Source organism: Halyomorpha halys, unplaced genomic scaffold, assembly GCF_000696795.3.
Source record: "Halyomorpha halys isolate HHAL.00 unplaced genomic scaffold, Hhal_1.1 Scaffold2856.1, whole genome shotgun sequence".
NCBI classification, from domain to species: Eukaryota; Metazoa; Arthropoda; class Insecta; order Hemiptera; family Pentatomidae; genus Halyomorpha; species Halyomorpha halys.
This window is the reverse complement of record NW_027104694.1, coordinates 49,867-64,632: the sequence shown is the minus strand read 5'-3', so window position 1 is coordinate 64,632 and position 14,766 is coordinate 49,867. Positions and strand designations below refer to the sequence as shown.

At 31.7% G+C, this 14,766-nt stretch overlaps 1 protein-coding gene across 1 annotated transcript; it reads left to right on the top strand.

The window, feature by feature from the left end:
* Positions 1 to 1,805: 1,805 nt before the first annotated feature.
* Positions 1,806 to 11,681, top strand: LOC106691734 (putative inactive neutral ceramidase B). The gene is made up of 5 exons (XM_014437592.1): positions 1,806 to 1,928; positions 2,601 to 2,768; positions 4,896 to 5,011; positions 9,813 to 9,978; positions 11,571 to 11,681. Exons 1-5 carry the CDS (start codon positions 1,806 to 1,808, stop codon positions 11,580 to 11,582), a joined length of 585 nt encoding a protein of 194 aa, XP_014293078.1. The 3' UTR covers positions 11,583 to 11,681.
* The last annotated feature ends 3,085 nt before the right edge of the window (positions 11,682 to 14,766 follow it).

The window sequence follows — 14,766 nt, the reverse complement described above, 5'->3', positions numbered from 1 at the left end:
AAATGCTGGCTTCTGATTGGCTCCTCAAATCCGTGTCCCAGCTCCCCCATATTCTCTCTACTGCCGATGGTGCTGCTATCTAGCGGTCACCGTCTGAACTAACAGCGCTCTGGTGGTAAGTCGAGGAACTCCCTCCTCAAAAAAATGCACCAGCTCGCCCATATTCCCTCTACTGACGCTCCTCCGAATAGATATGCCAGACTTGCGGAACGCGACTTACTATTAAATACATTTTAACTGACCACCGAGCATACATCTTCCCCAAATCTTTATTAACTTTGCCAGCAGACAACCAGTCCATTTGTCAAGATAACAAGTAGATTGTGGATAAAATTAGTCCAAACTTTACTATAAAATTTGATCAAATTTTGCCATATGTTCCCATGTTACGATAGTTATTAAAAATTAAAATAAAAATATGTACTGCTACAACCCATAAAGGGTCAGGATTTCAGTACTTTGTAAGGAATTACTGTTACTAGACCAACGGTTGTGCAAGGAGGTGATTTAATCAGAATCACGCTTGACCCCCAGATTTTTACTCAATTAAAGGTACCCAATTCATGAGCCTGGATGGACCCCAGGAGGGCCCCAGAAGCCACAGGTTTGACGCCGGGCTATAGTATAACAGAAAACAATTTTCTCCCCAGCCGGAATCGAACCCGAGCCCTTGGAGTTATTAGTATCGTGCCTTACCACGGAGCTACCTCGCTCCCTGCCGTAATTATACATTTCGCCCCTGTTCAGTATGTGTTCGAGTGTACAGTTAAAGAGTCTAGAATTAGAAGACTATGCTTTGCGAATCCGAAAATCAAGGTAATGAACCCATGGTTGATGCCTACATTTAATTAAAATTAAATTATTATTATTATTATAATTAATTATGCCTAAATAATTTTAAAAAAAAGGAATTCTGTAAAGAATTCTATGACATCTTCATCACACGAGAGAGTTAAAATCAAAGTGGTTTAAGTCGATTAATATTAGTTTTGTGAATCAGCTGGTTAATATTTTGATTTATTCCTCAATTTACCAATACAAGAACAATAAAAATGTTCGGCGGATAAGGGGTGAACATGTCTGGGACACCCTTCAGGCGTTTTTGGAGTCTTCGGTTAGTATTATATGTAAGTAATGTATTGTTTTTAGAATTTATTATTAATATTTATCTATTTGACAATGTAATATAAGAAAATGTAACAACCCAGCAGGAATCAATTCAAATTTTCATTGCTAGTGCAGGCAGTAACTTTCAGAGCCTTGATTTATATCTTGTTATTACATGCAAATTATTCACGACATATTAATTATTCAAAACTCATGAAGTAATTTATTTTGTTTATGTTGGGAGGAATAAAATTGATCTTTATTAATTCTTTTGTCCCACCATTACTCAAAAACAATTATGTGTATAAGTGCATATCTCAAGGTTCAATTGACTAATTACAATGAAAGATAGCACATTGTTTGAAAATATTTTATCAGGATAATATTTTTTTTTTTTTTTTATGATTTAAGAAGCAAAGATGAAAGGAACCTTATTATTACTAATGTATATACTATGCGTTGTTCTAACCTAGATTGAGATCGCCTTTAAATATAAACTAAAATTAAATTTAATCAAAATAAAAAAAAATGTTTTTTAGTATTATGAGTAATATTGAGCATGATTATACGATACTATATAATTATTACTAAATCAGAGGTATAGCTCTGATGTATGACGGTGCTACCACAATGACTTAGATTCGAATCCAGCTATGACAAGCAATTATTTACTCTGTTACTGTATCCGTGAGTCAACAATGTGTGTTGGGAGAGCCCTCTGGAGTTCACCCAAGCTCATAAACCTTCAATTAGGAAATAGCGTTGGCCATGAACAGAACAGAACTTCCTTACACGGTTCTGAGCCTCTGACCGGTAGAGATGTAATTATTACTAATATTATATATCCTTTAATGATTCCAAAAGAATGTACTATGTCCTTCAATTATATAAGGTTCTGCTAGTATTGGTGATTGTTATTGAAAGATTAAAAAATTATGAAAAAAAGAAACCAACTATTCCACAAAGAAACAATATGTGTATAATTATTAATAACATGAATAAAATATATAACAATAATGTATAGGTTTGATAGTAAAAAAAATTTAAACAAATAAAATTTTATAAAAGTGAAATAATGGAGAAATTATACAAAATTATTCATTAGACACTAAATGAGTCAAATAAAAGTCTCCTTTAACAATAAGATATTATTAAACAATAAACATATAAAATAACATACCATATAATATTATAAGATTAACATTCTAGAGAAGACTAGTAAATATGACTTATTATCTACCTTAACACTAATTCCCTGTATAAACAGACAGTGATATACACTTTATTAAAGAACATTAAAACCGAGAATAAAACAGTGTAATTTTAGTATCCCTGATTTCGTTACTCTGCCCCTTTTACAACTTGTTTTTGTCATTTTCTTTTTGACAACTCACAAATTAAAAAACAAATTTACACCACACACACACGCGCACATATAAATATTGGAAGAAATGAAATATTTATATTATCTAATATATTTAATTATTTTAAAGGGCACGAAGCCTGATCCAGGTCCTGAACCTCCGGAGAGCTTTTCAGACGTGGTGTCCCTCCTGCCACCCGTGCTGTGGGACATGCCTGGTTGGGGGAAGAATTTCGGTGATGTCATCAGTCAGCCGAGGGAAGAGGCTAGAGCAGGCGAGACAGTGTCTGCCGTATTTGTAAGTATTTTATATAATTCGAATTGGAATCCAACGTCCAAAGAAATTTCCGAAACGCTGCAAATCCCAGGTTCTGCTCGTATTGGTGATCGTTATTGAAAGATTAAAAAATTATGAAAAAAAAAGGAAATTCTATAAAGGAATCAAACTATTCCACAAAGAAACAATATATGTTATATACATACATACATAAGTTAAGTATTGGCGAAAGCAAAATGTCAAAAAAGAGAAGAAGGAATAAGATCTAACACGTTTGAAATGCTGTAACATACTGGCTTTATTGGGTTCAGCACATCTTTATATATACACATGATCAGCTGATCTGCTCTGTCAGCTGACATCGAAATACCAGCTGACTGTAACTTATACATACATATATACATTGGCATTGTAGGTAACGAGCTCCCAGACAAAGCTGCCAGAGAGGCACTCACGCTCCCTGGCCGAGGCACCGCCGTTCTTACCCCATCAGAACTCAGTACACCCCTTAAATTGCAAAGATTAGAAAAATGGCAGGCCAAGTGGGATGAAAGCTCTCCGAATAAATTAGAAGAAATAAAACGATCAGTAAAACCATGGTCAACATCCTACCGCAACAGCCGTAGGGAGGAAGTTGCTCTAACCCTCTTGAGAATAGGTCATACTCTCTTCACGCACTCTCACCTAATCAGAAAACTGACACCTCCAACGTGCAAATATTGTCAGTCCATTCTCACGATTAGACATATTTTTGAAGAATGTACTCACTATTTGCCAATTAGTATTTGAATTTTTAAAAGTACATCGCCTTCTTCATAAATTATAACTCCTCTATGATTTCTTATTATTATTATTATTTAATTTATTTATTAATTTTTTTTATTTTATCATGCCATAGGGATTGATGACCAGAGAGTTTTACGCCTTTAAGCAACAACAACAACAATATATGTATAATTATTAATAACATGAATAAAATATATAACAATAAGTTTAGGTTTGATAGTAAAAAAAATTAAATAAATACAATTTTATAAAAGTGAAATAATGGATAAATTATACAAAATTAATCATTAACACTAAATGAGTCAAATAAAAGTCTCCTTTAGCAATAGAACTATTTCATGAACAATATATGAAGAACGCCTCCTCGGTGATGATGAAGGCCGTAGACATGGATGTACAATGGCGGCAAAGCATGACCGCAGATAATCGCTGCCATGTCGCTGTGTGCGATGTGTCGTACCACAGAAGCTGGTGGCCACTAAGAAACCTTAAAGCCGATTGATCTATACAATGATTAGAAAAGCATCCATTTTGAGTTGCAGTCTTTTTTGTAAACAGTTCGTACCTTAATGAGATTTTTTACAATATACCATTACATTACATTGATTACATCAACAAAATAAAATAACAGATTGATCCTTTATTGTAAAATTTATTTTAAAAAAAAATATATTCCTTCTTCAATATAAATAACAGAAAAGAAACTAAATAAATTAAATGTTTACGTGCAAAAACAGATTATAACAAGATGTAATTCACTAACCTATATAACGACGAAACCCTGACAATATATAGATGTTAGTTTAAAGTTCCAAGGAAAATATTTGAAAAGCGAACCTTTCACCGAGGAGTTCTATTTTATTACAATAACTAAACATTTTTCTTCTACAGTTTGTTATGTAGAAAGAACTTGCCAGTTAGAACCATTTAAGATAAGATGACATGAATACAAACCAGATTCAGAACATCTCACATCACCAGACCTAAAACACTAACCAAGAGGTTTTAGTTCTCCCAGACATTCGAACATAGATATTGATACACGTGGTATATGTTTATTTGTCTTCGAGTGATTTATTATGTCGGTTTAATAAGTCTTTTTTTGTCTAAGATGTGTTTGTGTGGTCTTCGATTCTGCGGTTTAATGTTTTATCCTGATAATGCTAGAATCGGTGCAACGTTTGCCAGTTAGTGAATTGTGTTTAAGAGGCTTAAGGTCTTGTTTACGAATTCTCTAATAATATCTTAACAATAATAGTATTTTCTCTCTTTATATTTTACTAAAACTTCAATAAACTCTAATAATAGTAAGGACGTAGTATGTTTTTTTAATTGATAATTTTCCTAATTATTACTTTCTAGGTTTCAGGTAATCCACGAAATAATTTTCAAAATGAAGGAACTTACCTGACAGTCGAAAAACTTGATAATGATGACAAGTGGAATATAGTCGCTACGGATGCTAATTGGGAAACCAGGTACATTTTCTTGAATGTGATAGTTACTTAGTAAACGAATATCAACTTAGTCATTTTTGATTGAGTTTATTTATATTAGTTATTTTAGAAATGGCGTTTTCATTATTTTAGTAAAAAAAAAACAAAAAAAAAAAACGAAAATATGTGTAAGGCTAAATGTTTAAATGAAAAATTTATTTATTATTTTTTTTTTTTTCGGCCAAGACTCCAATTGGAGTCATACTGTCAAACCATGGTTGGGGGTCAAAGTTTTTCATTTTGTGGTACCGGCACTCAATGAAAAAAGTCAACACCCCAGGCCGGATTCGAACCGGCACCGCCAATAGACATTAAATTGGTAAGACTGTGTACAACAGCCGGGAAGAAAAAAAAAGGCACTTATCTCACCCCAATTTTTGATTACTTTATTGAAAACTATGCATAATTACTAGTCAAAATTTATGAGTCTGCCAAGTATAGGCAGGGGGATTAAAAATTGGCGGCTATTTCAAGACCTGAAAAAAACATCGATTTTTCATTCGGAGCTCTATATCTTAAAACCTACTAACAACACTTGAAAATCTAAGAGAACATTATTTAAAGAAGAGTAAATTTGCTGAAATGTTAACCCTAAAAGAGCTATTTACGTCCAATAGTTCTCGAGATATAACTTTTTAAAAAACAAAATTTCTTAAAAATCTACTGAAAAATTAGTAGTTAGTTAATTTATTTTGTGAAATCTATATCTCAGGAACTATGTGACGTACAGATGTCTATTAGCACTCAAATTAAAGTTAGTTTAATGGACTATAAATAAATTTATGACTTTTACCTTAGTAGGATTAGTAGTTTTCTATTTTTATTATTAATATTTGTTAAAATTAATTGATTTGTAGTTGTTCGGACAATAAATTTGATTTATGAAAACTTTATTTCAGAAACCACTGGACGTACCAATGTCTGCCAGTACTCAAATTAAAGCTAGTTATATTTACTACAAAATAGTTTATTATGTTTATCCTCAACTTAAATAAACTCACAAAATGTTAATTTCTAGTTGTTCGTATAAAATGTTGGATTTTTGAAAAAAATATATCTCTAGACATTTTTAGGTCAAATGGTTTTTGAGATATAAATTTTTCAAAATAAATTCACTAACTACTGATCTTTTAGTACGTCCCATACAACATTTTTATGAAATGTTGCTTTTTAAAAAGCTATATCTCGAAAACTATTTAACGTAAATAACTCTATTAGGGCTCATACTTTAGGAAAATTACTCTTCTTTAAATGCCGTCCTCTTAGGTTTTCTTGTATTGCTCCTACTTTTTAAGATTAGAGCTCCGAATGAAAAATTAGTTTTTTTTATCGCTTTAAAACAGTCGCCATTTTTTATTGCCCCTACCTATGCTTGGCAGACTCGTCAATTTTGACTATTAATTATACTTAGTTTTCATTAAAGTAATTAAAAATTGGGGTGAGATAACTGCCTTTTTTTCTCTTCTTGGGCTCTAGTACTAATAGAATCGGTGATGATTTTCTTCTAATCTTCGGAAAGAGAGAAATCGGTGGGTGTACAATAACAGTGAAAAAAAAAACCGTCCGTAGTGGTTAAGACTACTACTGTGTCTTAACCACTACGGGCGGCCCCAAAAAATGAAAAAAATTTGAAATGAAAAATTTAAAGGTTAAGCAATATAAATATCACTAGATGTGCAAAAAAAAACTTTGAAAATTTAATATTTCTATAAACGGAGTTTCAGTCCCTTATTCTATTTTTTGTTCAAATCAAAACTACACGAATTCTGATTAAAAATTCAGAGCATTTCTTCTGCAATAATGAACTATATTTTTATTTATTTTTAAAAGAATCAAATAGCTAATAAATTTATTGAGGGTGGGAATTGATAAAGTCACTTCACTTTGACCAAATCAAATACTACCCTGACTACGATTCTGCTTCTTCAGACTCTCCATTTTCTTTTAATTAATATTTACATTTCTTTGTGGGTACGCTTTTACTCTTGAAAAAGCAAGAGAAAGTGGATTCGAACCCCTTATCAATAAAAACGTAGTTTTTGGAAGAACGGTGAGCTTTCTCTGCAAACAACGTTTTTCTCTTTTCTTCGTATTTTTAGAACACTCTGACCTTAAAACTCTTTCTTGGATCTTTTAGAATTCCTCGACCACTTGTGTCACAAACTTTTTTTTTTTTGTTGCATATCACCTAGACAACAAACCTAGACCAACCCGTTCTTATACAGAAACATCACATGTGAACCGAATATTTCTATTCACTTTACACAAAATGTTTCATATAAATTTTCCAGGTATTTTTTTAAATACTTTTTTTTACGCGTTCGAGAATTGAGGTAAAACTGGTTAAAATTCCACGAGTTTCGTTTCTGAAATAACTGATGAAATTGGTTTTGTTAAATATAATTATTGATGTAGCTTTAATGTTCAGTAAACACAGAATTTTCATAGTTAAATATAATTTGTTAAAAAAAAAATTGAAAAATTTATTTAGGTTTTTAACAAGTTTATCTAAATTTATGAATTATGCAAGGCTTTCATTTTTATCATAGAAATTAATAATTATTATATTATACATTTGATAATGAAATACATAATGGATAAATATTCTATTGTATATTCTTATATCCTTTAAGAGAATACTATGATTATAATTTTTTTTTAAATATTAAAATACTGGCGTACAATTCTATTTGTATTCAGAATGTTTAGAGGGAAAAATCGTTTATTTTACAAGTGATGCTGCCCAAATAAATCGGATATAAAAAATAAGACACAGCGTACAATTTGTCTGTTATTAGATATATTATAGTTAGTAAAATAAAACAGTTATCAAAGGTGTTATATTGTCCCCTTTGTTTTTTTCCTACAATAGCTAAATATGACTGAAAAGTGATCTTTTTATATTTGACCCAGCAATATTTGCTATTTCTATATTAAGGAATATAAAATTTAGAGAAAAAAAGTTATTATTCGTTTTTAGCACCTCGAAAAACCCTTAAATACGAAAATAAAATTTTTTAGTCCGAGTTTCATTTACCTAAAAAAAAAAAAGTCAATACTAATGATACTAGTCTAAACTGATGAGTCTGCCATGTATAGGTAGGGAGAATAAAAAATAGCGGCTGTTTCAAAACCTTAAAAAACATTAATTTTTCATTCGGAGCTCTATATCTTATAACTACCAAAAACACTAGAAAATCTAAGAGAACATTATTTAAAGAAGAGTAAATTTGCTGAAATATTAGCCCTAATTGAGCTATTTACGTCCGATAGTTCTCGAGATATAGCTTTTTAAAAAGCAACATTTCATAAAAATGTACTGAAATATCAGTAGCTAGTGAATCTATTTTGAGAAATCTATATCTCAATAACCATTCGACGTACAAATGTCTATTAGCACTCAAATTAAAGCTAGTTTAATGTACTATAAAGTAGTTTATGACCTTTACTTTCGTAGGAATTGATTTATAGTAGTTCGGACAATAAGTTTGATTTATTAAAAACTTTATTTAAGAAACCAATTGGACTTACAGATGTCTGTCAGCACTCAAATTAAAGACAGTTGAATTTAATATAAAATATTTTAACTTTTATCTTTGTAAGAGTAGTAGTTTTTTTTATGATATTTGACAAAATAAACTCACAAAATGTTAATTTCAATTTGCTTGTATAAAATATTTGATGTTTGAAAAAATATGTCTCTAGACCCATAAGATGCACATAAGTCTGCCAACACTCAAAATAAAGGAAATTTAACTTACTATATAGTAGTTAATGACACTTATCTTCCTAGGAGTATTTTATGATGTTCACATATTAATATAAATTTGGCAGATGAAAATTTGTCTGAACAACTATAAATAAATTTATTTTAGCAAATTTCATTTAGAGAACTACTACTTCTACAAAAATAAACATCACAAACTACTTTATAGCTCATTGAACTAGCTTTAATTTGAGTGCTAATAAACATCTGTACGTCAAATGGTTTTTGAGATATAGATTTTTTAAAATAATTTCACTAACTACTGATCTTTCAGTACGTTCCATACAACAATTATATGAAATTCTGCTTTTTTAAAAGTTATATCTCGAGAACTATTGAACGTAAATGGCTCTATGATAGTTGTAAAGATATAGGGCACCGAATAAAACATTAATTATTTTTAACGTGTTGAAACAGGCGCCATTTTTTATTCCCTCTACCTATACTTGCCAGACACATCAATTTTGACTAGTAATTATACCTAGTTTTCAATTAAGTAATCAAAAATTGGGGTGAAATAACTGCCTATTTTGTTCTCTAGGGCTCTAGTACTAAAAGAATCAGTGTGATTTTCTTCTAATTTTAGGAAAAAGAGAAATCGGTGGGTGTACAATAACAGCGAAAAAAACGCATACTTTTCTAGTTAGAAACAAAAAACGCTTGTTTTTTGTTCATAACTTTTTTTCTACTCGGGGATTCGGGGATTTCATTATCTTTGAACGTCCGGAAAGGTGACGTTTTGATAAAAACAGCACATGAGTCCAGTAATTCAAAAGTTTATTGTGGACAAAGATTTGACCATTCCCTTTTATATATATATATATATATATATATATATAACAAAATTACATTACATCATTTTTTTTTTTTTTTTTGTATTTTTATTTAGTTCCCTTGTTTTTCTATTTAACTCTCATGCATCTCACATTTTTCATTTCCATTTGAGAGACATCCCATTGATGAATTTTATTTAAACTTATAGAAAAAAAAATGTGAAAAATATATCTTTTTATTTAGATTTATTTGGACGAGAGTTTCAATACTTGGGACCAGTTTAGCAGAAGTCCGATGGGACATTCCTCCAGATGCTGGACCTGGGACATACAGAATAAGGCATTATGGTCATTTCAAGAATATTTTATCACGCATCAATCCCTACGAAGGGGTCACTACGCCTTTTAAGGTGAGCTATTATATGTAAATTATATTTACTATTTTTTATTATAAAAAACCTACGAAATATATAAATGTTTCCCAACGTAATTTACAGTAAAATTTTAAACACTACGAAAAGTTATTGAACAAAGTACTTGTTGATTCATTGACAAACATCCACTAAATACTATACCACCAATTTGGATTTACAACATATCACTCAATTATATAGCAACTACACGAATTAACTAAAATAATTTTACCAAAAGAGCAAAAATTAAATGCGATTGGTGTAGTTATAAATGTTGCTTAAGCACTTTACAGAATTAAGAACTAGATACTTATCTTGATATTCAAGATGATAATTCCACCATTTTAATGCCTCATTCTTCCTTTACATCAGATTTTCCTCAGTCAGAATTATCTTTTGCAAGGTCTAACACAGGAGGAATACTTTAAGGTTTAGAGGTCTCTCCTAGAGGAGAGACCTCTAAACCTTAGTAGAGTAGACTATACATTATATACACAGAAAACATCCCTTGCAGTTTTAACATTTTAACAGAGGTATATACAGATCACAGTGGAATTAGCAATAGATAAAAAATGCAACATATGCCTCACAGACTGTAAAAAATATTAATAAATTTACATGAGCCGCTTAAACTAAGAAAAACCGGACTAAATAACACCATGTCATCTTTGCTCTTCAATATGAAACATTTACTTTTCTTTAACAATATATAAATTTTATAGACAGACACTATACTAACATCGATCACATGGGATCAACAAATTAAGAGAAAAAATATTAATTAAAATACTAAGGCTTCTATTTATAATTCTTTCTGAACTCTGAGACCTCAGATAGAAATTGAAGGGCTAATTCAAATATTACGGGTAAAATGTTTTAGGATTATAAAAAAAAAATGTTCTAAGTACGTAAACAGCATAACTTCACTTTAGGATCTTTACATCCTAACAGAGAACAAACACGGCCTCACTGCAAAAGATTCCATAACCAATCACAAGGATATTTTAACACAATCGTAAATAACGTAACTACAACACTCCTTGTACACTTTTCACTCCTGTACCCGACTTATCCGTTGATTGACATGAGGCTGCACCCAAATAATATTCAATGGAGTAGTTTCAAATTTTAAATATCTATCCCAGAAACCTTTCATTTGATTAATATTCTTCTATATACATTATACTTGACTGAGAGTTCATATTCTATCAACTATCAATGCACTGATAGAAAGCACTCAGGACTATTACCTTTCATTATTATTAATTATATGATATAACAATTATTATTACTTATCAATAGAAAACCAATGATTGCTCCAGCGTTTGACATGGTGAGCTCTTTTTCTTGTCAGCTCTTCAATCTTCTCGCATTCAGAGCTGAAATCAATTTTCGATTTCTCAGCCTCTCACAAGCGACATCCCTGGGATGTCATTCATATTTAATGCTGGTATTAATCTCGGAGCTTCCTTTTAATCCGAATAATAAAAATATATTTAAATAATTTATTTATAATGATGGTATACATTTGGTAAGTAATAAAATACCATAAAGACATCAACATTAACAATATTGTGTATGTTTCACAGGTGGTCCAATGAAGAAATTTACGACTGTGTGTTATGGTCTGCTAATTAATTTGGAATATCTGTGTGTATATAGTTTATTTGTATGAATATAATAAATACTGTTCTATCATATTCATTCTTTTTGTACATAATTAAATTATTTTTAAAAACATGAAAAAATATTAATTTTCAACCAAAGCAAATAAAAATAAGTTTATATAATATTGCCCATATTACTATTTCCCGATCCATTGTCTAAAAGTCATCGCAAAAGTGTATCCCTGATGACCCGTTTGGATTCCAAACATCCCACTCTATTATCCAGCAATGTCATCATGAAGTGGACGTAGTCTCGTCTTCTTTGGAGCGCGGAATTTACTGCCCGAGAGTCTTTTTCGATGTAGAACAGGCTTTTGATCGAGTCTGGCACCCGGGACTGCTTTACAGTCTCCGTAAATTCCTACCTCCTACATACTTTCTCATCATTTGTTCCTTTCTCATTGATAGATTATTCCAAGTAAACCACAATGGTTCCTATTCATCCCTCTATTCTCAGTCTGCTGGTGTTCCTCAAGTGATACTACCAAGGTCCCATCCTCTACACCGTCTATACGGCTGACATTCCAACCAATTCTAACACTATTCTCACCACGTATGCCGATGACACATATGTGCTCGGTGTTAATAATAACCCATTAATTGTATCCCAAAATCTCCAACCCCATATCACAGCCCTCGAAGAATGGTGTTGTAATTGGAGGATTAAGATAAATTTCAACAAATCCCATCAAATCACCTTTACTCTTCGTCGTTAACTGACTGACTGGCCTACAGTTTCATTTAATGTTGTTAATCTTACCCTTGTCGAACAGATCCGCTACCTTGGACTACATTTGGACAAACGATTAACTTGGAATCCTCACACAAGACTGAAAAGACAGGAAACTTCACATTGATTTCGACTATTACAGCACTTACTAGATAAACGGTCTAAACTTCCAACACATTCCAAAAGACTGATCTACATGACTGTAATAAGGCCAATCTGGACATATGGAGTTGACCTTTGGGGCTCCACTAAACCTTCGACTTCCTCTCGTATTCAATCCTTACAATCGAAAATCCTTCGTAAAATCCTCAATGCTCCTTACTTTGTCACAAATAAAGTCATACATAAAGACCTTAATGTTCCCTATGTAACCGATCTAGCCCGAACCAAATATCACTTCTTCCATTATAAACTCCCTAACCACTCAAACCCCCTAGTTTCTAACCTTGCATCCTCCTCCATTCGTGACAATCCTCCAAGGCGTCTGGAGATGGCCACGAGACTAGCTAATGTTAAATGTCATTAGAGTGCTACCAATGGGTAGTTTCTCTACAAGCCTATAACACTCCAATTTAACTTAGATCATATTTACTAAATTTATTATAATGTACAGTTGTTAATAGCAATAAATAAATATTTAAAAAAAAACTTTATATCAATAAATTCGTCGAACTATTTATTTATACAATCCCTTCCTTATTTTTCCATGTTTAGAATACTATACTGTATTGAAATATTAAAGATAACACCTATATTTTACATAAATATATTCATAATTTATTGATAACATTGAATTGTAATATTTAATCCTCATTAAATTCATATAAAAATGCATATTTAATTACATATATCTATTTTGATATATTTGATACATATTTTTCTTTGCCATTAATTCCGTTTTATAGATCCCACAGAACATTTCAGAGGAAAAAATTACCATTTGTGGTCTTAATTCTGGAAGAAATAATTAAGCAGGCGAGGGAAAACTCCTGTGATGAAGTTAAAAATGCACATTGTAACACGACAGCGTTTCGGTTTAGGCAGTTCAATTCTGGGAACATTCACAAGATGATCCTAGATCAGGTAAAAGATTTAGAGAGTGTTTTGAATTATGAGCTGGTTCTAAGTCGCAGGGCTAATGTGGCTCAGATTTAGTAAAAAAATTGAAATCACTTTCCATTAATTTCAATGAGAATGAAGCGATATTTCGGCAAGCCAATGCTTCTGTACATGATCATACTTACTTTATATTCTAAGAAAGTTCATTGGAGGGCGTCACCATTTGTCCAGACCTGAGATAGCACATTAAATGCAGTTATTGAAAAACTACAATAATATAAAATCAGTGTGTGAAGTACTTTTGCCTCAAATATATAGTTGTACCTAATTCAACTTAGTTATATATCAACTTTATATGGAACACTTAGGAAAATTATGTAAAAACACTGTATTGTTGATAAAAAAGTCATCACATTGCTTGTGGTTGGCCAATTAAAAAGAAAACTGAATTTCAAAAGGTTTAACAAGATAGATATACTGATCGAGATTAAACACAATATATTTTTCGGACTGATGAAACATGTTAGTCATGCTAATAATAATAAAGTTTAAATATTTAAAAAATTGATTACAAATTTTATTCCAGCACATGGCTTTCCAATATAACATTTAATAGAGCTGCTTCAACATTCGGAAGGATTACTTTTTTAACTCTTTTGATCCCGGAAAACTGAAAAGTGCTTACTGCTGGACGAAGCCAGGATCCTTCATAGATTGTAGTTTTATAAAATAGTAGCAAGGCAAGGAGAAAGGGTGCGACCCAGTGAGGTTGTATAATCCAGGTACCCCAATTGTATGTGCTAAACGAAACATCAAATTAGTATGGAACAAAGGGGGTTGAATTATGAACCATTCCAGGTTCAGACCAACATCGATATATTTTCTTTATCAAATATTGTTCCCTGAAGGGGCAAACTATTGGTAGTGTGTTGATAGCTGATAATTATTTTATTAATATAAGATAAGACAGAACATTGGGTGGGTCTCATGTGAATTATTTATTTATTTTCTTTGGAGTTTTAGAAGATTCGCTGTAGTGGCCACGTCATCCAGCCGCTTCCCTCGTCCAGGTTGAACGGTGGGCTAAAATAGTGGTGAATACCATGGATTTCGCTTGGTGTACGTGAAAATACGTCTCTCTATTTCAGAGGCTGGCCAGATAGTTATTGGCTTTAGCATAGTAGAAGGAGCTATCCATGTTCAATCTTGCATGCCACGATAGACAATATCAGGTGGCACCGCAGTCGTGGCTTCTTCGGGGTCTCCCGGTGTACGCGGCAAGCGGGGGCATAAGAAAATCTCTCCGATTTTATACACAGATACACAAAT

What these genes read in the sequence shown, in the direction of transcription:
- LOC106691734 (XM_014437592.1), top strand. Translation starts at nt 1,806, where the DNA reads ATGTGTGTTGGGAGAGCCCTCTGGAGTTCACCCAAGCTCATAAACCTT. An exon ending in AGCCTCTGACCGGTAGAGAT is followed by an intron (nt 1,929 to 2,600) that starts GTAATTATTACT and finishes ATTATTTTAAAG; the next exon opens with GGCACGAAGCCTGATCCAGG. An exon ending in AGACAGTGTCTGCCGTATTT is followed by an intron (nt 2,769 to 4,895) that starts GTAAGTATTTTA and finishes ATTACTTTCTAG; the next exon opens with GTTTCAGGTAATCCACGAAA.